This window comes from Mastigoproctus giganteus, chromosome 3 (assembly GCF_048544385.1).
Source record: "Mastigoproctus giganteus isolate SK-2022 chromosome 3, ASM4854438v1, whole genome shotgun sequence".
Taxonomy (NCBI): domain Eukaryota; kingdom Metazoa; phylum Arthropoda; class Arachnida; order Uropygi; family Thelyphonidae; genus Mastigoproctus; species Mastigoproctus giganteus.
The window spans coordinates 242,359,506-242,382,592 of record NC_143577.1 but is presented as its reverse complement, the minus strand read 5'-3'; the positions used below and the strand labels follow the sequence as shown (position 1 = coordinate 242,382,592).

The window sequence follows — 23,087 nt, the reverse complement described above, 5'->3', positions numbered from 1 at the left end:
TTCATTCATATTGTATGCTCATAAAGCAGGAATTTATTTCCCATAGACATAATGTTAAAAATAGGGGTTAACGTTATCAACAATGAAATTAGTTAGCTAATTAGTTTATGTTTAAACAATGATTGATTTATCCAAAGAAATGAAAACGTAGCCTGTAAAATCAAGCAATTTTTTTTTTATATAATAATAGAGAAATAATTTATGACTTACAAATGTTGAAGAATATTTATTCTTCATCATCATCATCGACTAAATGCACACTCATTGATCACTCATTATTGGCTCGGCACTCATTGGTTTTGTTGCACAAGGAGTCGTCTTCTTCAGAAATGCTTCAAGAGGCATTTGTTTTCAAGATAATCTGTTTTATTTATAAATTTCAATAGAATGCATAAGCATATTTTAACGGAACGCACAAATTGCAACTAACACGATTTGCGCAGAGTAACAAGTTTATGAAGCTTTAAAAAAAAAGGAATGAAGGGAAGATTCTGAAAATCTATTTAAGTTTTTTATATGATTGAAGGTTTCAGTAAAGAGGAAACACATTTCACCATAATAACGTAAAAAACCACACAATTTCAGCTATCAGTATTTTTGCAAATGCAATAAGATTGAGTTTACTACCCATTTATAATTGCTTGCAGTAACAGAAAAGCCCAATAAACCGGAAAGTGCAAATTGTTTTATGGTAGGAACCTCCAAAAATGTGTTTTAGAAAAATAATCACAAAGCCGTTCAAAATTGGTTCTTATAACAGAACATATGATAATGATAAAAGTATAGCGCATTTTAATGATTTGAATTGGTAACTAATACAATTTACACTATAAAAACAACTTTTTACAGTTACAGTCAGTCCTCGTATAACACGTGTTTACACTACACGAATTCGATCATACACGATTTATAAATAGGGGAACGATATCTTATATAACACGAACCGAATTCACTTATGCACGATTCGCCTTTGTGTTTACAAGAAATGGCAGTCGAACGCAGAATCACCCCAACCGAACGCAACACGATAGGAATGAAGAGAAGATTCCGAAAATGTATTTATGTGTTTTATATCAGTGAAGGGGAAACACATTTCACCATAATAACGTAAAAACCCACACAATTCCAGCTATCGGTTTATCGCAAATGCAATTAGATCACGTTTACTACCAGTTTATAACAGATTTCACTAGCAGAAACGCAACTGGAAATTGTTTTTATTGTTTTATGGTAGTAACCCCCAGAAATGTGCTTTAGTAAAATGTGAGGTGTTAATAGTGTATCTCTGCCTTTACGGCGTTGTTTATTCAGTTGCTACACGCGCACAGCTTTGTTTATGTGTATCAAGGGTGCCTCCTCGTTTTGTAATTGTGCTTTATTCCCTAAAAATGAGTAAAATACTTAAAAGGTGTGAAAAGGAAGCGTCCTGGTGAAGACACTGCAGATTCAGAGAGAAAAAGAAAAGCAATATCGATAAACAGAGGCGGACTGGATCAAAAATTCTTACCCGGGAAAATTTGTAGTGGCCTCATACTATGGTTTATGGCCAAAATCCAACCGGCCTCTGGCCCACCGGGGTTTCCCCGGTAAGGCTTATGGCCAGTCCGCCTCTGTCGATAGAGAAAAAATATGAAATTGTGAAACGCTTTGAGCGAAATGAAAGACCATGTGATATTGCACGTGCTACAGACCTAAATGAGGCAACTCCGAGAATTACAAAGAATGCAGAGAAAATAAAAACAACTTTCATAGCAGAACAACTCAAAGTGTAATTAAAATCCATTAGATTAAGACAAAGAATTGGAAGAGATGGAATGGCTGTCATCTGTTTGGATAGAAAAATCAAACAAAAAACAAGTTTGCTTACGATAGAAGCAAAAGCATTAGCAATATTTTATTACGTAATAAAATACGTAAGTATTTTTTTACGATTATTTATTGTGTTTGGTAATGTTTTGGTTAAAAATGTGTGTTCAATCTTGGGTGGTCGGCACCTAACCCTATTTTTCTCATAGGGCCTGTTGTTTATATTGCATGATTTTGCATTACACGAGTGTTTGTAGGAACACAACTATCGTGCTATACGAGGACTGACTGTATATAGCGAAAATTTTAATTTCCGAGGTCGTGAAACGAATTGTAAAAAAAAAAAAAACCAATGTGTTATTGGGTTCACATTACGATATTTTCACGATATGATGGTGTCTCTGGAACGGATTAATATCGTAAAGTGGTGAACACTGTATTGTATAGCTACGCACATGGTTTGAAATGCAGTATTTATGAATGTTTAACATTCACTTTTTTTTGCTTTTGTTGATACTTGAAAAAAAAAAAAAAAAAAAAAAACCCTAAACCCAGGAACTTGTAAAGTGAAAACTCATAAAGCAGGAACTGCCTGCATTTTATTAACTTTAAAAGTTAAAAATAATTTTTAACATATTAAAAATAAATGCCTATAGCAAAATTTTTAAGTTACCTGTGAAAACATCCCAAGTCCGAATGCGACCATTACTATGTCCGGTGGCTAGTACTAAGTCTTTAGATACACTGAATCGGGTCCAAAAAGCTGGTGATGACAAATGGCTTTGAGATGAAGTTGCAGAACCAAATGCAACAGCTCTAACTAGGCAACCTGTATTGATAGTTATAGGATCCTGAGTGACATGCTGTCCTTCTTTATCTGTACTGTCTAGTGATATTCTGGAAGTAAAGATGTGCACATAAATAATATGCATGTGCAAAATCAATATTTAATTGATATGCAATTTTTTTTTTCCAAAATTGCCAAACAATAACACAAAAAAATGCTATAACATGCAAAAATGCAATTTTAAATGGACATTATTATCACAAAATTTAGTACTAAAATAGAAGTAGTTAGTATTAGTATTAACAGGCAATATAATACAAAAAAGGAAGCTTATACAGCAGCAGCAAAAAATAAAAAAAATCCCAATTTGCCTATCCCTTCCCTTTAATAGTTTGTCTAGTTCTTCCTTCAATTTATTCAAACGATCCGATCCACTCCAAAACAATGGATGGAAGCCTGTTCCAGCAATCAACCATCAATTTGCTGAAGAAAAACATCAGCACATATATTCTGCAACCATCTTTCCTCAATTCAAATTTAAGTCCACTGATATGTACAGTCTGAACATGAGGAAGAATTCTATCAGCATTGAGCATGCTCAATCCATTCAAAACCTTAATCACATCACATGTGCCTAGTTTCCAGACACTGCAATTTAGCATTAGCATTAGCAGAGGCATTTGATGCAAGAAAGCAAGCTTATGCAGCATCAGCCAAAAAAATAAAAATAAATAAATAAATAAAAAATAACCGCTTCCACTTCGCCCCTCTGTTCGTTCGAAATACCTGTACAGCTGAGCCTTAAACTTATTTAGGCTATCAACTTCCACGACAAGGGATGGAAGTCTGTTCCACCAACCAACCACCCGCTGGCTAAAGGCAAATTTCCGCACGTCTATCCTACATCTGTCTTTCCTCAATTTGAATTTATGCCCTCTCAGGTGATTATTCTGAGCTAGAGGAAGAATCCCATCAGCATTGAGCATGCTCAAACCATTCAAGGCTTTATACACCTCTATCAGATCACCTCGCTGGTGCCTAGTCTCCAGACACTGTAATTTGCAAAACTTAAGCCTTTCTTCGTAAGAGCACCCCCTTTGTTCCATTCACTAATCTTGGTTTTGGTTTTTTTTTTAGGAGCATTAGCAACTAAGGCCATATTGCTCCGGGATATGCGGTGGTCATTCCTTGACCTTTCCGCATCCTCCGTATTTGGTGGTGACGGGCTCCCATTCACTAATCTTGTTGCCCTTCTCTGTACTCGTTCCAGCAGCTCTACATCCTTCTTGAAATGAGGCCTCCAGACCTGTATACAGTACTCTAGGTGTGGCCTGACCATTGCCTTATACAAGGGAATAATCACCTCCTTATCCATGCTAGAAAAATTCCTATATATCATTGACAATACACCATGAGCTACTCTTGCAGCCCGTCTGCACTACTCAGAGAACTTCATATCTGCCTGCACAACCACCCCCAGGTCCCTTTCATTCTCTACCACTGTCAGTGTAGTAGCACAGAGTTGATACGTTGCTCTGGGGTTGTTGTTTCCTATATGTAGTACTTTACATTTGTCAATGTTAAACTTCATTTGCCACCTCTCAGCCCATCTGCTCAATACCAGCATAGTGTCAGTAGTGTCCTTGATAACCCTGCCAACCTCGTATCGTCTGCAAACTTGGACATTAAGCTTGATATACCATCATCAATATCATTTATAAATACAGAAAATGATAATGGACCCAATATTGAACCCTGAGGAACTCCACTAATAACATTAGTCCACGATGAGTAGTGTCCATTGATTACCACTCTCTGTCTTCTCCCACTCAACCATCCCTTTATCCATAGCAGCAATTTGCCTCCAATGCCACACTGCTCCAATTTGTGCAGCAGTCTTCCATGTGCAACAGTATCAAAGGCTTTTCTAAGATCCAAATATATGATATCAAAGTTATTCTTTGCATCCAGTTCCTTTGTGACTACATCATAGTATCCAATCAAATTATTCTGACAAGACTTCCCCTTAACAAACCCATGCTGTGTCCGAGCTATAACTGAAGTCTTGTCTAGATGATCCTGCAATGCTTCTTTAACCAGTGCCTCCATTAATTTCCCAGGAAGTATCCAGCCATGAAATATATAAAAAAAAAGTAACTTACCTACGACAATGGCACCTTAGCCCCCTTCAAAGTACTCCCCTTGGGACCTCACACACTTATCCCAGTGTTGCTTCCACTTTTCAAAAGAATCTGCAAAGTCCTTTTTTGGGATTGCCATCAGCTGCCTCGTCACGTTCTACTTAATCTCGTCAATGGTCTGAAATCTCCTCCCTTTCAATGGCAATTTTAGCTTTGGGAAAAGCCAGAAGTTGCAGGGAGCCAAATCTGGCCTATAAGGGGGCTGACAAACCTGGATGATGAGATGTTTTGCCAAAAAGCCTGCATGACAGCTGAAGAATGGGCTGGTGCATTGTTGTGATGAAGCTGCCAGTCACCACTTATCCACAGCTGCAACAGTTTTCTTCTTACTACATCCCTCAGTCGGCGAAGGACTTCAATGTAATACTCCTTAGTTATTGTCTGGCCTGGAGGAGCATATTCATGGTGGACAACAACTTCATGGTCAAAAAAACTCATCGACATGACCTTGACGTTGCTACGACTTTGCCGCGCCTTCTTTGGACGTGGAAAATCAGGAGACTTTCATTAGGAAGACTGGGCTTTTGTATGGACATAGCCATAGACTCATGACTTATCTCTGGTTATGACCTTTTTGAGGAAATCTGGGTCATCGTTAGTGGTTTCAAGCAAGTCCTGTGCAACTTCAGCACAAAATTCCTTCTGACAGGAGCTGCAGAACAAATTTTGAGGCCACACGTTTCATGCCAAGATCCTCTGTCAAAATCTCTGAAACAATAGTCCGTGGAATCCTCACATCTAATTCTCTCACTGTCAATCGCCGATTTTCGTTGATCACAGCCCGCACGCATTCAACATTTTCAGTTGTTCTGTTCTGAAGGCCTTCAAGAACATGGATTGCTTTCAACGGATTCCTGCCCATCTTTGAAGCGTCAGTACCACATTTTTATCAATGGACCAACTGATTCATCCCCTTCTTTCTACAGTTTACATAATTAAAAAACACTATGCTGTTTTTCTTTGCATCCTTTGCCAAAGATTTCTCGTAATCTGCCTTTGCCTGCCTAACCTTCTTTGTGGCTTGATTACAGACCAGCTTGTATGAGCTTGGCAAAAACCTGAGCTGGATATCATCGTTCTTCTCTTTTTTGCTTTCTTGGTGATTCCCTTCTACTTCTGACTCATTCTCTCTCCCAGGGTGACGTAGAATTTTTTAAATTTTTTTTTTTTTTTTTTTTTTTGTTGATGCAGCATAAGCCTCAGGCTTCCTTGCACCATATGGCTAATAATAATAATATCTACTACATGCTTCTGTATCACCTGTAAATTTATATGTATCCCATGCATTTTTCTTCTCTTGCACATGTCATTGTTAATTAAATTGTACTTAAATGGAATCATGACCCAGACTAGAGCAGCAAAGCACAAAGTAGCGGGAGTGCTGTGGCTCAGGGGAGAACCGAAGAGGGCGATTCTCCAACGCATCACAGTCTAAAAAATGTGCAAAATGTGAAATGTTTGTGGACATTTCTGGAACAGGACATGATCTGGCCAAGGAGGATATCTTTGTGTGTGTGCTAGGTGCAGAGAGTGTGAAGAAATCAGACATCAACTCAGCCTTCTAATGGGCATTTATGAGAATTTGAGGTGTAGGGTAGGTGCCCTATAAGAAATTAATATGAGGGGCCCATCAAGCTCTCAGCTGCACAAATTAATGCCAGAGCTCACTCCTGTGCATCAGGCAACACAGTGGCAATCTCCAGGGTAGAATGCGCTGGTCCCGCAGGAGTTATTATCGGTGACTCTAATGTCAGGGAGATGGGGAATATATTACGCAAAAAAGGATAGGTGGAACAGGACCAGGTTAGTCTCCCAGGAGCAAAAGTTGATCATGTTACAGAGCAGATATCATCTTTTAAGGGCACAAAAGATGATATTGTTGTACACGTTGGCAATAATGAACCTAAGAGTAAGAGATTTACAGGTTTACTTATCAAGTACAGGTCAATGTTGAAAAAAAGTTACGAGTTAGGGTTAAATTTGAAAGTGTCTGCAATTCTGCCCAGACACAACAGAAGGGAGTATATGACGAGAGCCTTGTCAATCAATTCGGCTATGGAGAGATTGTGCAAGGCTCATGGGGTAGAATTTTTTTCAGTGTGGTCTGTACTTGCTAACAGGAGAGACTGCTTTAATAGGGACGGGATACACTTAAATAGAAAGAGTGCAAGAATATTTGCTGATGCTATCAAGGCAGTGTTGGGTGGTTCGGAAAACTGTTAGCTTGGGAGGATTCACAGATTAAAGATCGACAGTAGCCACAGGAAGAGGCAAAAGTTATTCTTGCACTGCTTCTACTAGAATGAGCAGCATCCTAGAGAGCAGATTGCTGGGGTTTTCAAGAACTGCTGGGAGTCAGCATAGAACAAGTAAATATATGAGCTGTGTTAGGGTAAGTAACAGTAAGAACAGGTGCATGTATACTTGTACACCAATACTAGAAGTATAGTAAATAAATTTGATGAATTTGAAGTGCTGGTCAAGACATCAAAGGAAGATATTGTTGGGATATCAAAGACATGGTGTCACACAGATATAAGCAGTACAAAATTGGAATTTGGGGAGTATAATGTGTACAGTAAGATACACAGGGTAGAAAGGGAGGAGGGCTTATGCTGTTAGTTGAGAAGCACATGAAATTGAAGGAAGTACATCCAGTTGACATGTGAGGACAGTGCAATGTTGAGTCAGTTTGGTGTGACATATGTTATAGGCCTAACGAATCTGATGAGTATAATGAGCAATTGTGCAGAGAAATAGAGTGGGCCAGTAAATCAGTGTCTTATAATGGGGATTTTAACTTTCCAGATATTGACTGGAACTTGTGGGTTGGTAACATGCATGCAAGCATGACTTTTGTGGATTTATTGGAGGATTGTTTTCTATAGTAATATGTTCGAGGAGCAACCAGAGGGAGTAATACTCTTGATCTGATTATCAGTATTGATTATCTGCAGATAAAGGAACCACTAGGTGGCAGGGATCACAGTGTGCTGATGTGGGATTTACTCAAAGAGGTAACTACCATCAGGGATAAACAGAAGGGGTTTTTGCTTCTGAAAAGGTGACTACAGTGGTCTCAGACAGTTTTTAAATTCTATACAGTGGGATCAACTGATAATGTTAAAAAACATGAATTCTAAATGGGAATTAAATCTTGGAAGCTACCAGGCTTTTCGTTTCAACTAAGAAATACTGTTCAAGATTTAGACCTAAATGGATGTTAGATGAACTAATGAGGCTAGTGGCACTGAAGAAAAATGCTTGGAATGCATATAAATTATCAGGTGATGCAGAAGACTATGGCAGATATAGCTAGTCTGTAATCAAGTCACAAAGGAGGTTAGGCAAGCAAAGGCTGATTATGAGAAATCCTTGGTTAGTTAGTTATTTGGTTTTTAGGAGCATTAGCAACTAAGGCCATATTGCTCCCGGATATGCGGTGGTCATTCCCTGACCTTTCCGCATCCTCCGTATTTGGTGGTGACAGGCTCGAACCCCGGTCTAATCAAGAAGCGTGTGCTACGCACTGCTACTCCTTCCCACCTGGCTACGGAGGCGCTTAAGAAAAATCCTTGGCAAAGGATTCAAAGAAAAACAACAAAGACTTCTTTACTTATGAAAACTCTAGAAGAAAGGGGATGAATCAGATTGTCCCACTTGATATTGATGATTCGACTGTTGACAATCCTGCTCATATAGCTGACAAACTGAAAAGTATTTTGCATATACGTATCTTCACACATGAGGAATTCAGTATGGAAGGGGAGGACAGAAGTATACTAAACTTTAACAGAGAGCTAAATGATTTTGTAATAACGGACAGCAAAGTGGAGGAGAAATTGTTGAAGTTAAACATAAAAAAAGAGCCTGGGGTGGATGGAATCTATACAGTTATATTGAATGAGGCAGCATGGATGGCAGATATGCAAATGTATCCCCAATTCACAAAAGGGGTTCAAAGGGTGACACAAATAATTATAGACCTGTTAGTTTAACTTCTGTTCCAGGAAAAATAATGGTTTGGTTTTTTTTTTTTTAGGAGCATTAGCAACTGAGGCCATATTGCTCTGGGGATATGCGGTGATCATTCCCTGACCTTTCCGCATCCTCTGTATTTGGTGGTTACGGGCTTGAACCCTGGTCTAATCAAGAAGCGTGTGCTACGAACTGCTGCTCCTGCCCACCTGGCTACGGAGGCGCCCGAAAAATAATGGAGTCACTAGTTAAAGAAGTCAGGCAGGATCACCTAGACAAGACTGCAGTAATAGTTCAGACATAGCATGCGTTTGTTAAGGGGAAGTCTTGTCTGGCCAATTTGATTGGATACTACGATGTGGTCACAAAGGATTGGAAGCAAAAAATCATTTTAATATCATATACTTGGATTTTAGGAAAGCTTTTGATACTGTTGCACATGGAAGACTGCTGTACAAATTGGAGCAGTATGGCATTAAGGGCAAGTTGCTGCAATGGATAAAGGGATGGTTGAGTGGGAAATGGCAGGGTGTGGTAATAAATGGACATTGCTCTATGTGGACTAATGTTATTAGTGGAGTCCCCCAGGGTTCAGTGCTGGACCCATTGTTGTTTCGTGTATTTATGAATGATATCAATGAAGTTATATCAGGCTTAATGTCCAAGTTTGCAGATGATACAAAAGTTGGCAGAGTTGTTAATGATAGTAAAGACAGCATGCTACTGCAATAGGATCTAGAAAAGTTAGGTAGATGGGCTGAGAAGTGGCAACTGAAGTTTAATATTGACAAATGCAAAGTACTGCATATGGTAGCAGTAACCCAAGAGAAACATACCAACTGTGTGGTACCACACTCAAGAAGGTGGAGAATGAAAAAGACCTGGGGATAATTGTGTAGTCAGATATGAAGTTCTCTGAGCAGTGCAGATGGGCTGCCTGAGCAGGTCATGGAGTCATCGGTGATTATATAGGAATTTTTCTAGCAGGGATGAGGTGATTATCCCCTTGTATAAGGTAATGGTCACCTTGAATACTGCATACAGGTCTGGAGGCCTTATTTTAAGAAGAATGTTGAGTTGCTAGAATGAGTACAGAGAAGGGCAACAAGATTGGCGAGAGGAAGAAAAGGGGTGCTCTTATGAAGAAAATCTTAAGTTCTGCTGCAAATTGCAATGTTTGGAGACTAGGCAACTGCAAGGTGATCTGATTGAGGTATATTAGGCCTTGAATGGTTTGAGCAGACTCAATGCTGATGGCATTCTTCCGCTTGCTCAGAATAAGAACCTGAGGGGGCATAGATTCAAATTGAGGACAGTTGTAAAATAGATGTGCAGAAGTTTACCTTTAGCCAGCGGGTAGTGGCTGATGCTGTATAAGCTTGCTTTCTTGCATCAGTACGTACAAATTCTCTTGAAACTCTAGATGCATGCAGCTGTCTATCAACTGTTTTCAAATAATAGTAACCATTTTTATATTTGTGTCAATTTCAAAAACAGTAAAAGAGGGTGTACTCTTTCAACAAGATTTGAGATTATGTAGACTTACACAAGCCAAAAAAAAAAAAAATTCAAAAAATTCTCTTGAATTCAGATCCAACAGATGATGAAACAATCAAATAAGACATACATAAACACAAAGGATATTTTAACAATTTTTTTTTTTTTTTTTTCTTTTTATGAAGTTCGGATTTTACTTTTGACAATACTGGAAGTCCCCGGCTTACATAATACTTGACTTACGCAAATTCGAATTTACATACGTTTTTGCCAGCCAGTGCAAACTGAAAAAAATATTGAATGTATTTTGCATCTGTACGGATAAATGGAGATATTGTAAAAATATTGTAATATGAACCCAATGACATATTGGTTTTTTTTTTTTTTTTTTTTTTTGTAATTCGTTCCAAGTCCTGGGAAGTTGAAAATTTTGCTATATCACTAAGCTAATTATCTCTCTAAAAGATAGTATTTATAATGTAAATTGCACTACACTTTCATCGTTATCATATTTTCCCATTATAAGAATCAATTTTGAAGGCCTTTGTGATATATTTTAAAGCGTTTTGGGAGGTCACGACCAAAACGTGCTTTAAAATCATGAATGCACAATCTATTATAAACGGATAGTCAACTCGATCTTATTGCATTTGATAATACCAATAACTGGAATTCTGTGAGATTTTACGTTATTATGGTGAAATGATTTCTCATTACTGATATACAGGAATCTTTCTTGCAGGGATAAGAAGAAATCTTCAATCATATAAAAAAACAAATTTTCAGAAACTTATCTTCATGCCTATTTGCGTATCACAATGATGAAGGGAAAGGGACCAGCAGAAAGTGCAAGTGCTGGCAGTGCTAAGAAAAGAAACAAGATTCATTCAGAAATGAAAATGATTAATTATGAAGTACAAAGTTTGTCATCTATTTCATGGAATTAGGTCTTGCCACTTGTTTCGGCAGTGAATACTATTTTAAGGATTGTTATTGTTATTTGTTTTTTTTAGGAGCATTAGCAACTATTGTTGTTATTTGGTTTTTAGGAGCATTAGTAACTGAGGATGTATTGCTCCGGGATATGCGGTGGTCATTCCCTGACCTTTCCACATCCTCCGTATTCGGTGGTCACGGGCTCGAACCCCAGTCTAATCAAGAAGCGTGTGCTATGCACTGCTGCTCCTGCCCACTCAGCTATGGAGGTGCCCTATTTTAATGAACAGTGTGCATATAAAAGAACATGTCAAAGGATCAATGCACTTAAGATCAAAAGTGATCACAAAAGTGTTCAGGTGCTAATAGAAGATGGAACAGCTATTAATGATATGGATGGAAAATCAGATTCAGAAGCAAGTGACCCTGAGTCCAATGGCCATTCAAGCAAAAACAAGAAGTATTTATGAAGATATTCAGGATAAGTAAGGCAAACTCCAACCCAAGTTGTTGGCTAGTTATTTGTTTGTTTTTTTAGGGCATTGGCAACTAAGGCCATATTGCTCCGGGAATATGCAGTGATCATTCCCTGACCTTTCCGCATCCTCCGTATTTGGTGGTGACAGGCTCGAACCCCGGTCTAATCAAGAAGCGTGTGCTAAGCACTGCTGCTCCTTGCCACCTGGCTACGGAGGCGCCTTCCCAAGTTGTTGGCAAGCAACGGGTGGTTTAGTAGGTTCAAGCATCGCACTGGATTCCACAACGTTAAAGTATGCAGTGAAGTCGCCAGTGTGCCCATTCTGCAGCTGCTGAGAAATTTTGTGATGTGTTGGAAAAAATTACTGATGAAGGCAGCTATTGTATTCCTTTAGGCACATCAGATCACAACTTGGTGATGGTCTCTTCTCCAATGGAGCCTTTATCTCATGGCTATTCCCAACCTCGTATTGTTTGGCATTACAAGAATACAAATTGGGATGACCTGCGAGATTTTTTTTCTTCTTTTCCTTGGTCGGATTACTGTTTCAAAACTTCTGATGTCAATGTTTGCTCAGATTATGTCAGTGAAATTATTCTTGTAGGAATGGAATCCTTTATTCCATACTCCACTTTAAAATCTCGTCCTTAATCTAAACCTTGGTTTTTCAATAAATGTGCTAAGGCTGTTCAAGAGAAGAACGTTGCATATCATAATTGGCTTGTTTCCAATTCTTCAGTTTCATCTTCTGCCTACACTAAAGCTCGCAATAATTGTAAGGCAGTCATTAATCAGTCCAAATTAGATTTTGAACAGGCTAAGAGTATAGAACTTGCTTCTTTCCCTAATGGTAGAGCACCTCCATAGCCAGGTGGGCAGGAGCAGCAGTGCGTAGCACACGCTTCTTCATTAGACCGGGATTCGAGCCCGTGAACACCAAATACAGAGGATGCAGAAAGGTCAGGGAATGACCACCACATATCCCTGGAGCAATATGGCCTTAGTTGCTAATGCTCCTAAAAACCAAATAACAAACAAACGAGCCTAATGGTAGCCGAGCTCTCTGGTCTTTTGCCCAAGCTATTGGCTGCAACTTTTGCCCATCTCTACTCCCAATTCTGTCAAAACCAGATGGTTCTGTTCTCACTTCAGCCAAGGATAAAGCTGACCTGCTAGAATCCCATTTTTCTTCCAACTCATGTATTAATGATCTTGGTAAAAACACCTCCCTCCATTCAATGCCTCCTGTGGTCTTCCATCAAAAGGATGTCAGAAGGATTTTGATGAATCTTGATGCTAAGAAAGCTCCAGGTCCTGATGGCATTTCTCCACTTGCTCTCAAAACCTGTGCCCCTGAAGTTACTCCTGTTCTTTGCCGCCTTTTTTTCACTTTCTTATTCCAAACGTGTTTTTCCTTTTGCTTGGAAATTTGCTCATATCCAGCCAGTTCCTAAAAAGGGTTACAAGTCCCTCCCATCCAATTATCGTCCCATTGTAATTACTTCTACTCTTTCTAAAGTAATGGAGAAATCAACTAAACCGTCAACTCTTAAACTATCTAGAAACCTTCCATCTGATCAGCGATCGCCAGTATGGATTCTGTCAGTGTCGATCCACTGGTGATGTTCTGGCTTATGTTACCCATTTATGGACTAATTCAATGGAAAGGTTCGGTGAAACACAAGTAGTTGCTCTTGACATCTCAAAGGCTTTTGATCGTGTTTGGCATAAAGGTCTTCTAAACAAGCTTCCATCTTATGGTTTTCCAACTGTTTTTTGTAATTGGTTATCCAGTTTTCTCTCTGATTGCTCACTGAAGGTGATGGTAGAGGGCTCTCTGTCTTCTAACTTCTCCACTAATGCTGGTGTCCCCCAAGGTTCAGTTCTTTCCCCCCGACTCTTTTCCTCTTGTATATTAATAACCTTCTTCCATTGTCTGGAAATCCTATCCATAGTTTTGCCAATGATAGCACATTGCATTCCATTTTCCATTTCGAAAAACCTTGCCCTGCTCAATCAGCTTCAACTTCTCGAATATCCACTACCAATTCCTTAAATGCCGATTTCCAGGTATTTCTCCAGTGGGGCAAAGACAACTTAGTTGATTTCAACCCTTCTAAAACTCAGTCTTGTCTTATGTCTTGCAAAAAAGGATTCTTCTGCTCCTATGCTTATCTTTGGTGACACTCCGATTTCTAGGCAAAATGATATATCTCTTTTGGGGATTACCCTGACTTCTAATCTCTCTTGGCACAAGCACATTACAAATATTGCTTCCTCTGTATCTAAAAAACTTGGTTTCTCTTTTGCTCTCGCCGTTACTTTTCTTCCAAACAGATGTTCACTCTGTATAAATTGCAAATCCGCCCTACCATGCAATATTGTTCCCACATCTGGGGCGATGCCCCCCAAAACCTTTCTCAGGCTTCTAGATTCTATTCAGAAGAGGCCAGTAAGGTTAATTAATGACTCCTCTCTAACAGAGTCTCTCCACTGTCTCATAGACGTACTGTTTCTGCTGCATGCCTTTTCTACAAATACTTCCATGGGCACTGTTCTTCTGAATTGGCTTCTATAATTCCTGCTCCCTCTTTCAAAACAGTCTGAACACGTGCCCCCACCAGCCAACATCCATTTACTGTCCAACTTCAAACTCACAGAACCAACTTTTCTTCTTCCTTGTTTATTCATTCAATTGCCGTTTTCTGGAACAAACTTCCTTCATACATATTTCCTGAAAATTACAGTCTACAGAAGTTCAAGTCTAATGTCAACAAATATCTTCTTTCATCTTCTCAACCTCCAACCCAAGTACAGTACAGTACTAAGTACTATAGGTTCTAATACCTCTCATGTTTGGGGTTTTCATAAAATAAAAAAAAAAAGTCAATGCAGCAAATTTTTAATGTTGAAGAGACTGCTCTGTAATTGAAAAAAATGCCGGATCAAACACAGTTTGCCAAAGAGGGAAAGAATGCCAGGTTTCAAGGCTTTAAATTTTTTGATAGGGCCATGCTCTTGCTTGTGGCTAATGCAGCGGGAGATTACAGATTAAAACCACTGCTTGTGTACCATTTTGGAAATTCTTCTGCATTTAAGGGCATCAATAAAGCCACCCTACCTGTGCATTTCCAATCGAACCAGAGAGCATGGATAACAATATCTCTATTTGAAGATTGGTTTAAATGCTGCTTCATTCCCGAGGTTGAAAAATATTGTAAAGACAACGACGTTCCTTTCAAGATTTTGCTTTATTAGATAATGCTCCTGGACATCTTACACATCTAGATGATTTCAATTTGAACGTGATAGTCATATTTCTACCACCAAACAAGACTTCACTCATCCGACCTATGGATCAGGGTATTATTTCGAATTTAAAAGCATATTATTTACGCACAACCTTTGCTCAGGCATTGTCTGCAGTAGATAGTGAGAAAAATTTTACGTTAAGAGACTTTTGGAAGTCTTACAATATTTACCATGCTTATCCTAAACATTAAGGCCTGGGCGGAAATTACTAAAAGTTGTTTAAATGGTGCACGGAAGAAAATATGCCCACGGCATGTAAAAGGCTTCGAATGGTTTGAAAATGGCGAATCACATGAAGAGGTTATAGATAAGATTGTAAAGGTTGCATTTTGCTACTTCAGTTGGAGGTTGTTGCCAAAGACGTGGAGGAGTTAACAGAGGAAGAAAAGAAGGAATTATCTAACAAAGAACTTATTGACTTGCAGTCAGCGATAGAAGAAGAAAATGCTGATTAAGCTCAAGATGGACCAAATGAGGAGCCAAGATGCTTCATCACCAGCGAGATGGCAATGGCATTTCGTGAAATTGCATCGGCAATGGCGAGGTTTGAAAAGATGGATCCTGACAGCGAATGATTCTTAAAAGTTAACAGAGGGGTGAATGATATGCTTGCTTGCTACAAAGAAATCTACGATAAAAAGAAAAAAGCCACTGTTCAGTCATCCATTAATATGTTCTTTCGTAAGGTTGAGTGCTGACATCTAAATCTCCACAACTCTCAATCTCTGCAGCAGCATACTTATCAGCTGAAGACGTCAATTGTGTCAACAATGCTCCAGAGGTAAAACTTACTGATGTTATGCCTGTCTCCTCTCTTTTTTCGAATTTTATAATTTTGAAATTTTTTAAAAATTGACGCTTTCATAATTTTTTCTGCACATGAGATAAAAAATTGAATAAATACAAAAAATAATTCTATTCACATGTTCGTCAAACATTTCTTTTTTGATTCAATCAATTCAGCAAGCACAGTTGCGAGTGCTGCACAAGAATTGGGGAAATTCCAACTTACGTAGAGTTCCACGGAATGCAACCCTTACGTTAATCGGGGAGTAGCTGTATTCTGTTTTTAATGTTGCTATATAAAGTCAAAATAGGAAAAAATTAATATTTAAAGGCATTTATGCACACAGTTTTTCAATTTTTTACAAGCTTACAAATTCCTATTAAAAAAAAAAAACATTCACCGAAATTCACATGGATACATTCCAGGAACCCACTTGCAGGGGAGTTACTCTATGACAAGACCACTTGTCCTTGCAGTATTTTTTCAATTAAACTTAAAACTTGTCCAAAGTCAAATTCTTTTTTTCAACTTTTTACACTGTCCTATTTCACATGTTTTACCTTTTGTGTGGAAATCTGCTTATATCAAGACAGTTCCTCAAGAAAGAAGAAAGGCAACAAATCCCTTCTTTCCCAATATCATCCTATTGCATTACCTGAACACTTTTAAAAGTGATAGTCAGAGTATTCACCATATAGTGCAAAGAAGCCATAGACTTTTGCTGCACTGAAAAAAAAAAAAAAAAAAAAAAATTAGATAAGAAAACAAATTATATGCTTCCCTCCTCATATAGGCTAACATTTGAACTTATTCAAACTGTCAGCCTCAACTACCTGCAAGGGCAACTTGTTCCAGCAATCAATGACTCGCTGGCTAAAAGAAAACTTCCTACCATCTAATCTAAACCCCTGTAATTTGAGTTTATGATCCCTAGTTCTGGAATTCTTTAACTGTGAGAATTTCACCTTTATTCATTTTACTAATGCCTCTCAGAGCCTTGTAAACCTCAATCAGATCACTTCTGAGGTGCTTGTTTGCCAAGCTCCATAGCCCACATAATCAGTCTTTCCTCATATGGTTGTCCTTCTGCTGATTTTGCCATTCGAATTACCCATTTGGACCCTTTCAAGAAGTTCAACGTCTTTTTCAGATGAGATCTCCATACTTGAATATGGTATTCCAAATGTGGTCTTACAATTGTCTTATACAGTGGGATTGTGGCCTCCCTACCTCTACAGGATAACATTCGATAAATCATCGATAGGACACCATGATGGTTTTTTTTTTTTTTTTTTTGATTTGGTAGTTGTTGGCGCATCGGCTTCTGTGGCCATATTGCACCTCCCAAGGTTTTTGCAGTACTTTGATCCAAGCCCGAGGCGGGAATCGAACCCGCGACCTTTGGGTTGCCGGGCAGGTACTTAACCCACTCGGCTAGCCCGGTCGGCAGGACACCATGGACTTAACTCACTACCTGTTTACACTGTTCAGAAAACTTCATATCTGGATGTATTGTAACTCCCAGATCCTTTTCTTTCTTCGCTGTTTTTAATTTAACCCCATCAAGAGTATAATTTATTTTGGGGTTGCTATTCCTGAAGTAAAGTGTAGTGTATTTAGTGTCAAGTGGCACCAGGGGTTTCCCCCATCTCTACATTGCTTTCATTGTAGGTGAGCCAGTTCACTGGAAAGGCCAGAGATTTAAAAGTGTATGGATATTGCATACGTATAGTGTTATGTATCGTTGTTCTTCTGGCCATTTAGCCACTGGACCCCTGCCGAGGCCCAAGGTTGCCTGCACTCAGCCCCATGGAGGGAGGCCAGGTATACCAGCATTATAATTATTTACTCTGGCAGGTTCCTGCCACCTAATTTCCTGAAATTTCAGTGGCTAGGTGCTAAAAAAAAAAAAAAAAATTGATCTTTCGTGTGGGGGGGATTTGGCGAACATTAATTTGGACATAATTAAATTTGGACGTGTAGGGCAATCGCTTGTGTACAGATAGAGTAGGGGAGGGAGACTAAAGACTGGGGGGGAGAGAAACAGAAATATGGAATCAATAGGGAAGGCGACCTCAATAGGTGTCAGTGGGGCATGCCCATGCCCCACCAGAGGGAAAAAATGGAGGTGGCGAGGAGACAGGAGGACAGTCACCTCCCCCCCCCTGCCAGGGAAGTGGAGTGGAAAGCAAGCCAGGAAAGAGTACACAGCTCAGGTTGCCAATTGGTGCACTGGCAGCAAATCTGCTGTTCAAGGTGGGGAAAAGATACGGGTCCAATGAAGCAGTCGGAACCAGTACCCCCATGTCATTCATAGGCTATGTGTCCATCCAGGTAGGTTGAGGTCGGTCACGTTTATGGGTTATATACCCGACCAGGGTAGTGTCTCGTAGATTGTCTTTAGCATCCTGGAGGGGTCTGGTCCATTGATCCTGTTTCCATCATCAGGGAGGGCATTCCAGTACCTTTTCTATCCAGTGAGCCCATAATTTCTGTGGTGTGAGTCCTATTCAAGTAGGTTAGTTGGGTCAGACAATTTGGATTTCAGTGCTAGTGTATTTGCTCATAGTCCGGTTGTTGCCGAAGTTTCATGTCTGCTACAAGGCATACTGTACCCTTAGTTCCTGATTGCAGAACGGGTGTAAGACCTTGCCTTTTGCTGCATTAAAACACAGCTTCTCTGACCATCTTTGGAATCTGTTCAAGTCATCCTGAAGGAGCACCACTTGGCACTAACCACCCGATCTTTACATTGTCTGCAAATTTTGACATCACTCTTCTATCCCTTTCTCGATATCATTTATGAAAATGAGAAAACAGTAGATAGTTTCTGAAGAATCTGACGAATATCCATTAATCACAACCCTCTGCCTCCTGCCCCCATATTCATCTTAGAATCTTTCCAGTAACTCCAACCAGTTCCAGCTTATATAGTAGCCTCTCATGAGGAACCAAGTAAAACGCTTTGCTAAAATCTAAATAAACTAGGGCAAAATTGTTCCCTACATCCAGCTGATCAGTAACTGTGTCAAAATAGCCCATTAAGTTAGTTAAACATGATTTTCCTGTAACAAACCCATTCTGTGTGTCCTTCAGAAAGCCATATCTATCTAAATATCCTTCTTAATCATTGGCTCTAAGTCAAACTAAACGGTCTGTAGTTAACAAATTCACTCTTAGAACTCTGTATGGTTGAAACACTGGCACTTCTCCAATCCACAGGAATCTCCTCAGAGTCCAAAGATGCCCTCATAATTAGCCTCAATAGTTCAATACACTTTGGTGGTCTCCCTCAAAAATACTGGGTATGTGCCATCAACTCCAGTGGTCTTACTTGCCTTTATGCTCAAAGATTTTTCTAATAAATAGTCATCTGTAATTCTGAAATCACTAATTTCATATGGTTCAGCCCCTTCTCAGAATAAAAGGTCTTTCATGTAAAGACTGATGCAAAGTACCTATTCAATTCATCCACAACATCAGCTGGATTAACTACAACTTTTCTTATCAAAGACAACTCTTATGCTATATCAAAACCCTCCATCTTAAAAATTTATAATATGAATTCCATCAATGTTGATCCACTAATGCTACTTATCTGTGAACAAATTCCATTTCCAAAAATCTGTGTGTGTTTTTCCACAGTTCAGGTGTGGCATTAAGGCCTTGTAGGCATGTTCAACCTTACTGTCTGCCTTCTGATTTTTTAAACTGAGTAGCCATTTTCTCTGTGGCTAAATATGATAGTAGATAGTTAGTTAGTTATTTGGTTTTTAGGAGCATTAGCAACTAAGGCCATATTGCTCCGGGATATGCGGTGGTCAATCCCTGACCTTTCCGCATTCTCCGTATTTGGTGGTGACGGGCTCGAACCCCGGTCTAATCAAGAAGAGTGTGCTACGCACTGCTGCTCCTTCCCACCTGGCTATGGAGGCACCATGATGATAGTAGATGGCTGTCTTGTCTTTTAATTTTGAACAATGTAAAGTTCTCTAATGTTCCCTGTATGTTAACAAACTTCTCCTACTGACTGAAAATCCTGTCATTAGTTTTCCTGATGATAGCATGTTATATCCCACTTTCCAGATTAACAAGTACCATTTGGCACAAAGTACTACAACATCTGAAATACTGACCACAATTCCTGAAAATGCTGATCACCAGGTATTCATTACATGAAAGATGAAATCAACTTTTCGGACATAAACACAAGTCTTGTACAACTGGTTTGATAATGAACACTTCAGCTGCACTGTGGTTAAAGTTTGAACAACCTTAATTTTATGTCATAAAGCTTAAATTTAAAGCCTGTGACTGTCAATCATTCTGGCTTTAATCATTCAATATAACAAACACAACCACAGTGTGTGTTATATTGATCTCCAGAAACTCACTTGCATCCACAATTAGTTCACACAATTCCCAGCAGGAAGAAGAAAACTTAACTCAGTTTCTTCTAAAACTCACTCAAACTTGTCTTATTTTAAAGAAAAAAAGATCTCCTGCTCTACTTTCATTTTCAACAACTCAGATTTCTAGACAAGAAGGGATATCCTTAAGTGGGAAATGACCCTAGCTTGTACCTTTTCTTAACATAAGCCTATTTATAAATATTGTCACTTTTTGAAAAATCTATGCTTTCTCTATCACTCTCAGCATTATTCTACAAATCCCAAATATGTCCTATCATGGACTACCATTCCAACAATTTAGGGGTGCCCCCAAAATCTCCCCTCTATCTAAAAGAAAAGTCACTGGGTAAATTAATGATTTCTTACAAGCTAATTTCACTTTTCAGAAACATTCATCTTTTACTATATACCTTTTTGCATAGATATTTCCATTGGCACTCTTCTTCTGAATTTGCATCTATAACCTCCACCTTTGTCTTCGAAACCAGTTTGAACATGTGCATTAGCCAGTCAGCATCCATTCACAGCTGAATTCTTTTACGGTTTTAAATACCCCAATCAGATCTCTCTACAGATGCTCGATTTCCAAACTTTACAGCTTACAGAATTTACTGTATGAATATCTCTTTGCATCCAAGCAAGTTGATATCTTTCTTGAAATGAGGCCTCCAGACTAGTATATAGTATTCACGTTGAGGTTTGACTAATGGATTGTAAAGCAGAATAATTTACCTCTTCGTCTGTACTGACAAAATTTCAACATGGAAAATAACACCATATAACTAAAAGAAAATTTCCCTACATCCATCAGGCAATTTACAATCTTGTTGTGCAATTTACAATCTTGTTGGGCTTTTCATTTCCCAATTTCAACTATTAGGGTGGATAGCTATGTTAGAAAACTAAGTTATTTGGTGATGTCTTCAATTCCTTCATTTGGCAAATTAAAATATCTCTTCTGTTTTGATTTCATCCTTATCATTTTTGATTACTTTGGTTATGGTTTTCTCCCATTTCTGAGATTTTAATTAAATGTCAAAACACTTTCCTAATACTGTTTTCTATATCTTTTCCAAGATTTTTCTTTATCCCCTTTCACATGTCTTAGCCCTCTTTACTTTTTTTTATATTCCAATAAATTCTTATTACTTTTATTGCCATATTTTTTATAACTGTCTCTTAGCTTCTTGGTTCTATTATGGTATTCTGAATTTCCTGTCTTTACAGATGTATTCCCCCCATATACCTTGTTTACAGCTTCCACTAAAGTCCTCTTAAATTTTTCCCATTCTTCATCTAAAGTCATTTTACCATCAGGAATGCATTTAACTTTTGAGCAAGGTTTCTGTACTTAATGATTATTGGCAACCTGAGAGTTTTTTGATTCTTGTCTTTTTTTTTTTTTTTAACTTTTATACCTCTTATTTTTGGCAGTAATTTTTTATTTTTTAATTTGCTCATTACAAGATGATTGTCACTTGTAATCTCAAATCCTCTATGTCCTTGTATCACCAACTGGTTGTTCAAAATTCTTTTCTACAATGGTAAAGTCAATTATGCTCTCCTCAAGAAAGAATGACCCACCCACTCCTTTTTTGATGTTAAAAACGTTTTTACTGGCGTTATTTGGAAAAAAAGCATTACTTTACCTATAAATCATCATGAAACTTGATGTGCATGCATTGTACTTGTTGCGTGCAGGGATGCAACAAGTATAACGAGTGTACCCAAGAAAACTCAATTGTACGCAACAAGTGCAGTGACACAATAAGTACAATTGAGCAGTGACACGCTATGTTATACCGTTTTATCAGCATAATGATTAATACGTGAGTGACTGTGCCAAAATCTACAGCCCAGCATTCAAAGGAATATCATGAAAGAAAGAAAGGGAAGTTGGACAGAAATGTGAATCCAGATGAAATTCAACAAGAGTGTTTTGTTATGCCTGGGAGTTCTCAAACTGCACCCAAAAAAAAAAAAAAAAAAAAAAAACTCAAGCTGAAGTAATGAAGGAATATAGTGAACGGAAGAAAAGGAAATTAGAAATTCAAACCATTCCGAATCATAAGGAAATTCAACCACAGAGTTCTACTATGTTTGTTTTGTTTGTTTGTTGTTTGGTTTTTTTTTTAGGAGCATTAGCAACTAAGGCCATATTGCTCCGGGAATATGTGGTGGTCATTCCCTGACCTTTCCGCATCCTCCGTATTTGGTGGTGACGGGCTCGAACCCCGTTCTAATCAAGAAGCGTGTGCTACGCACTGTTGCTCCTTCTCACCTGGCTACGAGGCGGCGTGTTCTACTATGCCTGATACTTATCAGGAATCTAAAACTCCAGCAGAACAAATGAAGGAATATCGTGCACGAAAAAAAATAATAAAAAATAAAATAAGAAATGGCTAATAATGAGATTTCTCATTACATTCCTATATTGTCTACACGAGCTGACAGCGAGTTTGAAAAACTCGTGTACAAAAACCCATTTAGATTTAGTTGTAATGTTTGTGATCGTTTATGGTTTCAATTAGATTTGAAACCATTTCCAAAAACTTCATATGAATTACTTTAAAATCAATTTCATTTACAAGAAGAAAGTACTTTCATGATATGTAATACATGTCATACTTCATTAAAAGAGGGACGTATACCAACTACGGCGATGTCAAATGGATTTATATATATCCAACATATTCTACTCGGGGATTATATGTTAAAAGCCTTGTGGATTAACTCAAGACTTGAAGGACTCTGCAAGGCTTTAGGGGGGAAATTTCTATCAGCATGGCCCACACTTGTAGGTAGAAGGAATTTGTTTTGCGGAGACGGGATACACTTAAACAAAGGTGGTGCAAAAGTTTTTGCCAGTATTATTGAGGTTACCTTAAAGGTT

General features: G+C 38.5%; 1 protein-coding gene across 3 annotated transcripts in view; it reads right to left on the bottom strand.

The window, feature by feature from the left end:
• LOC150088972 (WD repeat and SOCS box-containing protein 1-like) overlaps nt 1–23,087 on the bottom strand; it is a 213,801-nt gene that overhangs the window by 127,126 nt on the left and 63,588 nt on the right. For all 3 annotated transcript variants that reach the window (XR_016546804.1, XM_090370976.1, XM_090370977.1), the window contains one exon: nt 2,480–2,703. Coding sequence is in view for 2 of the 3 variants with exons in the window: in XM_090370976.1 (XP_090227102.1) it covers nt 2,480–2,703 (224 nt within the window). In the remaining variant the exon portion in view is untranslated. The remainder of the gene's footprint in view (nt 1–2,479; nt 2,704–23,087) is intronic.